The sequence below is a fragment of the Geospiza fortis genome, unplaced genomic scaffold (assembly GCF_000277835.1).
Source record: "Geospiza fortis unplaced genomic scaffold, GeoFor_1.0 scaffold167, whole genome shotgun sequence".
NCBI lineage: Eukaryota > Metazoa > Chordata > Aves > Passeriformes > Thraupidae > Geospiza > Geospiza fortis.
The window spans coordinates 3,724,712-3,734,534 of NW_005054355.1; the positions used below are offsets into that span (position 1 = coordinate 3,724,712).

Genomic DNA, 9,823 nt, shown 5'->3' on the forward strand with positions numbered 1-9,823 from the left:
AGATCATGGTAATTGTCGTCCATTGGTAGATTCTGAAGGAACTGATATGCTGAAGTTACTGTCATAAGCTTGCCTCCCTCCTCAGAGCCATTGTGTTGTATACCACTTAGATGGATGTCAGGATGAGAAGGAAAATGGTAGAATTAAAGATCACAGATTGAATGATGCAACTTAGGCAGATGCATTAGGAGATTGTTTTGAGTATCTGACAGCAGCTTTTATCTATAATGGTGTCTGCCACATTTTAGGACTATGTGGGAATGAATCGGCAACCCAGCAGATGTCTGGCATTTGTTATGACTACACCTTTGAGCTTTTTCCCCCAGGACTACGAGTCAATGTTGCCTTGGGTCTGAAAGGATCCTACTCTAAATAGGCACTGCCTGGCAAGGAAAATACATAGTCTGACAAAGAGGAAGAGCAAATAAGACAGATGAGACCACCAGAGCTGATGTTGGAGGCAACACAGCACAAGCCTCTAGAAATGAAGTAAGCCTTCTGCCCCGTGCTATCAGTTTCTGTTAGAGGGACTCTTTTTATTCCTGAACTTAAGTCATTGCATACTTTTGCTTTTGCAGAAGGTTAACCACTGTGTAGCCGCTGTGTTGAGTTTCACTTTGCTGTAGCAATGTCCATCAGCATGGCTTTATGAAGGAGGAATCATAACTTGACCAACATGATAGTCTTTTATGATGGGATGTTTGGTGTGATGGACAAGGAGAGAGCAGTGGATGTTGTTCGTTCTTCGCTTTCACAAGAATTCTGACATTGTCACCTCTAACAACCTTGTAATCAAGCTGATGAAGTGGATTAGGAAGTTGACACTGAACAATCGACATCAAAGGGTTGTGATCAATGGCACAGTGTCAGTTAGTTTTGAAGAGAGCACTCAGATGTACAGAGTAAGCCACACACTTTCTCTCTGGAGGTCATCTTGTAAAACTTGGAAGATCAAGCATTTTCTTAGCATTGTATTCTTGACACAAAGTTTATTTTCTGTCACTTTTAGAAGCTTGGTGAGTTAGGATGAAATGTGGGCTGGCGTGTTAAATGTTTATAGAAAGATTGATGAGGGAGTAGATTCTTGTGGGGTTTTTCCTGTGAATTTTATCAGGGATTAAATTTGTATCCTTTATCTTTTGAGGATATTCCTCAGGTACCTCAGTACAAATCAGAACCAGTATAGCCCAGGAAACAAAAGGTGTCCTCTTCACTAGTGAGAGTCTCAAACAGCATTTGAGCTGTGCAGTTCAGGTAAGTGATCAGCTCTGCATGAGTGCTCATCTAAGCAGGCAAGTTGTGGCACCAGCTTCAGTTATGTGGGAGAAGTGGTAATTCACAGTGCTGGTTTGCTGTGCTGTGTTACCTTCACACTAAGCACAGATTTCACTGGCCATGTTGAACTATCAAGACACCATTCCAATGGTCATGAGAGCAGGCTATTCCAAAATGCTGGAAATCAAACAGATGAGGCAGAAGGCTAACTGGGATCTTCTTCTGGAGCCAAGTCACAAAAGTAAGGTGTATGCTGAGTGGAAGTAAGGTCAAGTGGCATGGGAAGAATACAGTGAGAGATGCTGCTCACCATTGTAACAAGAAAATTCACGTGGCCAAATCCCAATTGGAGTTGCATCTGGCCAGAGCTATGGGGAATAAAAAGAGTGTTTTAAAAAGACTGTCAGTAAAAACATTGTTTTAAAATGTATTAATGGCAAAAGGCAGTGTAGAAATAACATCAGCGTCTTACATCAGGATTAGGATGGCCATCTCACAAACAGGGACATGGGCAAGGCACAGTGTTTAATGCAGTCTTTGCCTCTGTCTTCAACATGGGTGTCAGACCAGGGGGATCTCAGTGCCCTGAGATGGAGGACCATGACTTTGAGAATGCTCCCAGTTAACCTTGAAGTTGTGTAGGATCAGCTGTTTAAGCTGGATCCCTGCAAATATATGGGGCCTATTGAAATTCTTCCAGGATGCCTCACTTTTCTGATGTCATCACAAAACTTGTCTCGATGATATTTGAACAGTCTGGAGAGAGCCCAGTTGGCTGGAAACTGTCTAATGTTTTCCCTGTTTTCAAGAAGGGCAAAAAGGATGACACTGGAAACTACAGGTCTGTCAATCTCAGTTCAGTGCCTGGTAAAATTACAGAGAAAATTATTCTGGGAAGTACTGGAAAACATCTGGAGGACACTGGAACCATCATCACAGCCAGCACAGCTTCATGAGAGGAAAGTCAGGCTTGTCCAACCTGGTTGTCTTTTATGACAGGATAACCCACTTACCTGATCAAGAGAAGCCAGTTAATGCAATCTTTTTTTGATTTCATAAAGCTTTTGATACTTTGATACAGGACCCTTCTGGAGAAAATGTCCAGTCCACAGCGTGGACACATTGCATGGTGGGGTGAGCAGCTGGCTCATGGGTCAGGCACAAAGGGCTGCAGTGAATGGGGTGACATCAGACTGGTGATCTGTCACTAGTGGGGTTCCACAGGGCTCCATCCTTAGCCCTGTGCTCTTCAACATCTTCATAAATTACTTGGGCACAGGACTGGAGGGGATACTAAGCAAGTTTGCAGATGATACAGAACTGAGAGAAGCTGCTGACTCCCTTGAAGGCAAGGAGGCCCCACAGAGAAACCTTGACAAATTACAGGGCTGGGCAATCACCACCTGTATGAAGTTCAACAAGGGAAAGTTATGGATTCTGCATCTTAGATGGGACAACCCTGGGTGTATGGACTGCCTGAAAATGAGAAAATGGAGAGCAGTGCCATGGAAAGGGATCTGTTCAAGGGCAAGTTGAATATGAGTCAGCAGTGCTCTGGCAGCCAGGAGGGCCAGCTCTGCATGGGGTGCATGAGGCTCAGCATCAGCAGAGAGGCAAGGGAGGGGATTGTCCCACTCTGCTCAGCACTGGGGCGGCCTCACCTCGAGTGCTGGGACCAGTTTTGGTCCCTCAGTATAAGAAAGATATGAAGCCCCAGAGCCTCCAAAGGAGGGCAGTGAAGATTATGAAGGCCTTAAGGGGAAGTCATATGATGAGCAGCTGAGGTCTTTTGGTTTGTTCAGCCTGGAGGAGAGGGAGGAGCTGAGGGGAGACCTCATTGCAGTCAACAGCTTTCTTGTGAGGGGAAGAGGAGGGACAGGCACTGATCTGTCTGTGATGATGTGTGGGAATGGCCTGCACCTGTGTCAGGGAAGGTTTAGGCTGGACATTGGAGAGAGATTCTTCTTCACCCAGAGGGTGATTGGGCACTGGAACTGGCTCCCCAGGGAAGTGATCACAGCACCAGCCTGGCAGAATTCAAGAATTGTTTGGACAATGCACTCAGGTACATGGTGTGATTCTTGTGGATGGTCCTGAGCAGGGCTAGGAATTGGACTGGATTATCCCTGTGGGCCCCTTCCAACTCAGTTTATTCTATTATTCTGTGAGGCAGTAAAAATCCCAAACCAAACCTAAATGTTGAGCTGTATGAAAACTGTGAATGGAAACTTTGTGAATGGAAAGCTTCCCTTTAGAACAATGTCTTGTCAGGGTTGGCAGGAGTGGTGAAAGAGCTTGCTGCATGAGATTAAATGAAAAGGGCAAGGGGCAGGAGAGGTAGGATTTTGTAACTGTCTCTTTCAGGCTGAGACAGCAGGCTAAACCTAGTGTCTGTGTACAAAGGGCCATGCTGATACATCTCAGGAAACACACCAAAAGGTCCTGTGAGTCCCTAAGGTAGCAGCATAGTACCATTAGGAAGGAAGGTGCCATTTTCCTTTTCTGTAGGTACTTAGAGTTTCTTTTTGTTCGCACACTAGTGATGCCTTCATTCTTGTTCCTAGCAAAAGACAAGTGGGATGGAGGGGAGGTGAAGCATGAGGTAACTGGTCCTTGTTCAGGTATACAGCCAGTAGCATTTGTTTTTGATAGTGTCTTTACTTACACACACCATGGAAGGAACAGCGTTCATTGCCTGCTCTCTGAAGAAGACTGCATAAGATTGCAAAAAAGTTGTTGCTTATTGCAGAAAATTTTTAGTTAGAGAAGTACCTTTTGAGTGCTGTCAGATGAGAGGTGAAGCCAGAATACCGATGTGCGGCTACTTCTATACTTCATTATTATGTGCATTCATTCTTCAGAGATAATGTTGCAGAAGCTTTTGAATGGCTTCAACTTCTGTGGTTTTATTTCTTGACAGAAATTGCCAGATTGATTTTTTTTTTTTAAGCAAAATTTCCAGTAGCATTTACCTAACTTCAAATGTCAGGTCACTGAAAGACCAGCTTTGTTGTGGTTGAAATCAAAGTAGAAGTGTGTTGATTAATTGTAATAGAAATCAAGGGCTCACAAAGTTCAGGGGTAAATGGCCATTTGCACACATGCAGGTGCTGGATTTCCATTCTGATTGCTGAGTCTTGAGACTCTGGTGGTGTTTACTGGACCAGTAAAAGCATAAATCCGTACAATAGTAAAGCTCCCCTCTCAATTTCATGATATTATGCTGTTCCCAAGCTAAGAGCACTGGCTGGCCTTTTGCAGAAGCGTCTGCTTCATTTTGTGATGAATCATCCATCAGCTCAGTGCATCATCGTCAGGGTTCTTGCTGTTCCTCCATTTCCTTTTTTATTAAATGACACATCTTACCTGCTTCATGTGTTTGTCTCTCACGTTGTGGAGCTCCATCTCCAGATATGGAAGTCATAGGAATGCTTATTTATTTCATTTGTAGGAGGATTCTGTTATGATTCTCCTCTATGAGGGTTTGTTTATTCAAAGGATTCTCAAAAGCCAGTCACATTCTGTTCTTTTTTTCCCCCTTTTGTATTCCATACTTCAAAGCTTTTTGACTTCCTGCCCTTAAATAAATGTTTTTACCAGAACTTTATTATTTTATTAGAAAATGTAAAATATTTTCTTAAATACTTTTTTCCTCTGTCAGGAACATAATAGCTTGGCTGCTGTTTTGCCACTTTCAAATACAAGTTAACAATCAGTACAGATATTTACATCCACCTTCCCTGACTCCCAGCACACTGAGATTGCTGTAATTACAATGCCTGCACCATGTCTTTAATGGATATATCAGGGGCAAGTTATTAAAGAAATCCTATGAAGTGGATTGCTCTGTTCTCAGGACCTCCTGCCCCAACATCTGTTTCTGAGATCCTTCAGGGGTCTTCTGTTACCGTACCCTCATTTCCTTCCTTGCTGAATTGTTTCTTGGAAAATGATGCAATTGTAGCAAACAGAATGAAACCTTCCTGTTGGAGGGGGAAAACTGTGGTCCAGACGAGGAATAGAACAAATGGGCATGGGGCACAGTAAAGTGAACTTTTTCCAGTTGAAAAATAGCAATGTCTGGACAGACAGCAACCTTCATCATTCCCTGTGAGTGACATAGCAGGGAAACATGCTTTGCTGCTGTCATGGCCTTCTCATCTGCTCCTTTTTGTTAAGGTCTGGCCTTTTAGAAGAGTCTCCCACATGCTTAGTGGTGGCCATGCTGATACAGTCTGAACTTAGACCCTGCTTTGGTTTCTCCCCCGTGGATAAGAAAAGCAGGACCTGCTGGTGGAAGTGGAGGATTGCAGCAGAGCGGGATTTTTGTTGCCCCTTAGTTTAGTGCAGTTATCTCCATGCGTGCCTGAGCACATAGGATCTCAGTATGTGTGAGCACAGCTTTGATCTCAGCATGACTAAAGTAGCAAGCTTTCATTTGGTGGTGTTACTTGGAATGGGAGCCAACACTCATCGGAGCATCGGAATTTGTGTGCTGCAGAACTGAGTGCCTCTAATTACACAGGCCTCAGTCTGCCTTAAATCCTCTTTGTTTAATTTACATTAGCCACTGTTGTTCATATCCACATTAGGCATCATTGTTCGCATACATGTTGATCCCCTGGCTTTCAAGGCCAGCAGAAAGCATTAAGTTACTGAGGTGGTCTCTCATGTGCCCCTGCAGAATTTCTTCCAGACTAATTTGGGCCTTTCTTTTCATTTCCCAGAAAAATCGCTATGAGATTTACGTTGGCCTACTGAAAGAAGGGGTGAAGGAGCTGCTGAGCGGAGGAGAGAATGATGCACCAGGACTGAAGAAATCCCACTCAAGTCCTTCTTTGAATCAGGAGTCTCCAGTTAGTGCCAAGGTGAAACGCAATGTCTCAGAGAGGAAGGACTACAGGCCAGAAACACCCAGCATTAAGCAGAAGGTCACTTAGGGTGGAAATGACAACTAGGGGAACAGCCATGCAGCGAAGTATTGGTGGTCAAAATTTTTTCATTTAATAGCCTGTCATTCACAAAAAATAAGTGCATCTGCCTGAATGGGGTGTTAGTGACATTTTCTATTGTATATTTTGCTGTTTCTGTGCAGATTGTGGGAGATGTCTTTGCTCCTGCTTTGCTTTGCTTTGTTAATTTATCATTTAGCAATTGAAGCATCGGGACTTTTTTGTGTTATTCTGTTTCTAAAGGAGCTGGGGAAGGGGTAGAACGCTGTGACGTTTATTCTGTCTCCTCCCCATTTATCTCCTCCCATCGGCATGTGGCTTTCATCTCTTAAGTCACTTGTCACTTTATTTACGTGGTGGGTGGGAAAAATAACTGGACAAGTGCTGCAGTGCTGTGAATTTGAGCTGTAGCTGTGAGAAAAGCTGTGCAAACATGCAGCTGCAGAAGGCTGACTATAGGCTAGGGTGCTGGGAGCACTAGTTTCCTGACAATGTGGGGCATGTTGGTACTGGTACTGTGCAGCAGGTGGTACAGTAAATAGTCACTGTTGCTTATTGTTACTGCATTGACCCTGGACACTTCGCGAGTGTGAAGGAATGAAACCTGGAAACCTCTGGCAATGCTGAGATGACGGCATTGGAATAATTTGTTTGCTTCCTTCCAAGCAGGGAGCCTTCTCCTGAGTTTGTAGGCTGGAAGGCATCCAAACCCATGCTGTCTCTGCAGTCAGGAAGATTAGGGATTACCCAGTTGGAATGGCTATCTGGGCTTCACATTTATTTGCAGAGAAGGCTGCTGTAGATGTCAGCCATTAGCATTATATATTAATTATATATATTAAAGACAAAGGGCCTCTGTGTAGTTTTTAACTATACGCTCTCACTTAGCTGCTATATAGAGCCTTATGATATATTGTGTCCTGTCGCTTCCCCTTCCAGGGGTTTCCTTGTTGGTGTGCAAAGAGAGCTGCTTTCAATTCCTCTCATAGTGACAAAGCACTTTGCCTTTTTTCTTCAGAATGGGATTCTCCTCAGTTCTCCATTTTCCTTCTTTAGCTCACATATAGGTGGAAGACGCTGGTGCCTCCTCACAGTTCCTCCATACCCTGTGCCAGGCTTTCCAAGGAGAGCACAGATCTAGGAGAGACCACCATGGGTAGGTCTTTCCATACGTGAAAGGCCCCTGTTTGTGCCATAGACCCTTGGGGTGGCCAGCAGTTTTTCAGGCACAGAGAGCAGAAAGATGACATAGAAATAATTTTCCTACTTCCCAGCCCCTCTTGTCTGGGCAGTGTCATGGCTCTGCAGAGGGTGCTGGCTCTCCTGTTACCTAACTTGTTACCCGAGTTATAATCTCAGTTTTTATACTGGCCCACAGGGTGAGCTGGGACAGATCTCTCCCATTTTGTGTCACCCTTTCCCTATATGAAGTAGTACTACCAAACTGGCCTTTCCCACAGAGCACCTTGGGAGATAATATTGAGGGCCAGTTGAAAATTGCTCCTTGCTGTTCATTCTGTTGTGGCTGGCACAGGACAGCCTTCTTGTTGAATGCAATTCTTGATGCATAATAGAAACATCAAGATCAATGCAAGGACTGTTTAGAAATACACTGTTGTTTTCAGCCCAAGCAGTCAAAGGGCCACACATCAAAATAATTGCTACCTGAGTGGATGTGTGTTCTGTCAGGCTTCCAAAGGGTCCAAGTCAATTCATCAATTGAGCTGCCAGTCCAATGGGCAGAACTAAGAGAAAAGGCCCTTAACAGCCGCTGCATGACTTGCCTTCCCTACTGAGTACCACCATGCAACAGGTTTTGTGGTGTTGTGCTGTCTATTGCCTGTAACAGTGATGTTGCACTCTCAGATGTGAGGTTTTGGGGCAAATTGATCCTTGCAGCTGCAGCCTGGCAGTGAAGCCAGATGAGACTGTTCTCATGAGTGATGTTGAGATGTGCATCCATCTGGCATCTGCCACAGTTGGGGAATGCTGAATACACCTCTGGGAAGAAAACTTGACCTCCCTTTCATGACTAAGGAGTGGTATTTAGTGTTCCCACTGAGACTCTCCAAACTACATGGCCCTTGCTTGCTCCCTCCTTCTCCTCCCCATCCTTGCAGTGGGCTGGAGAGGAGAATTGGAAGCATAAAGGGCAAAGACCACAGGTTGAGATAACAAAATTTACTGGAAATGGCAATGAGGTAAGAAAATTAATGGTAAACAACAGTATTAATAACACAGTGCTCAAGAATACTCACCACGCAGAACCCAACAATACCCAACCATTTGCTTCCCAATACTCCGACCCAGGAGGGACATCTTCTCCCGTTCCTGGAAAATGACATGAAGTGGTATAGAATAACCTTCAAGTCCAAGCCATGCTCCTGCTGGGCTACTGCATAAATTAACCCTGTCCTGGCCAGAACCAGTACATCATTCTGTGAATTATTTTATATAATAGGATACATGCAGCAGAAACAAAACCCAAAAAAAAGGTGCAGATCTATAAATGGCCCTGCTTGGCTGTCAGGGTTGGGTTGAGTAGATGATCTTTTTGAAGGCGGGCTAGAACATGCTTGGCAAACCTCTTGTATTTATGGAGTGCAGTGCTTCAAAAAGCAAAGAGGTGACATTTAACTTTCTTCTTCCCTGGCTTTAAGCGTATTTTGGTTGCTGAAAATTCCAGTTAAATTGCTGAGCTCAAAAAGAAATTACTCCTGTTAAATGCATGTTCCAGCTTTGACACAGAAACTGGATAATTCCTCTTCAAAGTCATTGCAGAAAAGATGATTTGAAGCAATAGGAAAAATCAAAAAGTGAACTGCAAAAAGGATGTTTTTTTCATTATTTATTACCTATTTCCATGTATACTTGTAAACAGATAGGGTATTTTTTTTAGGTCTCATCTGAATGTATCAAATACAGTTTTTCATTTTTGCATTTTTTAGTCATTAAACATTTGTTGAGCTTAGAGCAGTCTTGCTGAGACTGTTGAGGCGTGCAGATCAGTTTACCCAGAATTTATGGTTTCTGCTCCAGTTTTAATTAATGCCATTTTCCTTTGTTGCTTTATAATGTGTAAGCAGCCCAGGCACCTGCATAGAAATGCACGCTTTGGAGAACAAGAAAAAAATGTGATCCTGTTGCAAAAGTCTTAAGACTCCTGCCCTCCCTTGGGAATAGGTTCATCTACCAATCAGTACTGTAATTAGTTTTTTTCCCTCCTGATGATACTATATAGGATAGGGCAGGTTCTCAGGTGGTTTAATAGGTGGTTCTCCTTGAATAGCACCATTAAGGATCTGACCAGGGAGTTTTGCATGGTACCCTGCACCCTGCCCTTCTTTGCGGAAATGTTTGCCTCTAGAGAAGATCAGTGCTTGACTGCAGCGATTCAGGAGCTCTGGTTGCAGTATGTAAGGATATTCTGCTGGTTTCCAGCCTGCCTCTGGGACTTGAGCTACAAATCACTGGAGCAGCCTGCAGTTTCCTGCGTGTACTCAGTGTAAGGAGCTACTGGCTGGCTGCCATGAGCATGTGTGCATGTGGGAGAGCCTTTGCATTGGTGACGCAGGGAGGTGCCATCCTTCCTTGTC

General features: G+C 44.0%; 1 protein-coding gene across 2 annotated transcripts in view; it reads left to right on the forward strand.

Moving 5' to 3' along the window:
• PSD3 (pleckstrin and Sec7 domain containing 3) overlaps positions 1-9,778 on the forward strand; it is a 98,019-nt gene extending 88,241 nt beyond the window's left edge. Inside the window, exon 15 of one of the 2 annotated variants that reach the window (XM_031059069.1) lies at positions 6,003-9,778. In XM_031059069.1, the coding sequence (XP_030914929.1) occupies positions 6,003-6,215 (213 nt within the window). In that variant the 3' untranslated portion in view covers positions 6,216-9,778. The remainder of the gene's footprint in view (positions 1-6,002) is intronic. The other variant, XM_031059070.1, reaches the window with a different exon arrangement.
• The last annotated feature ends 45 nt before the right edge of the window (positions 9,779-9,823 follow it).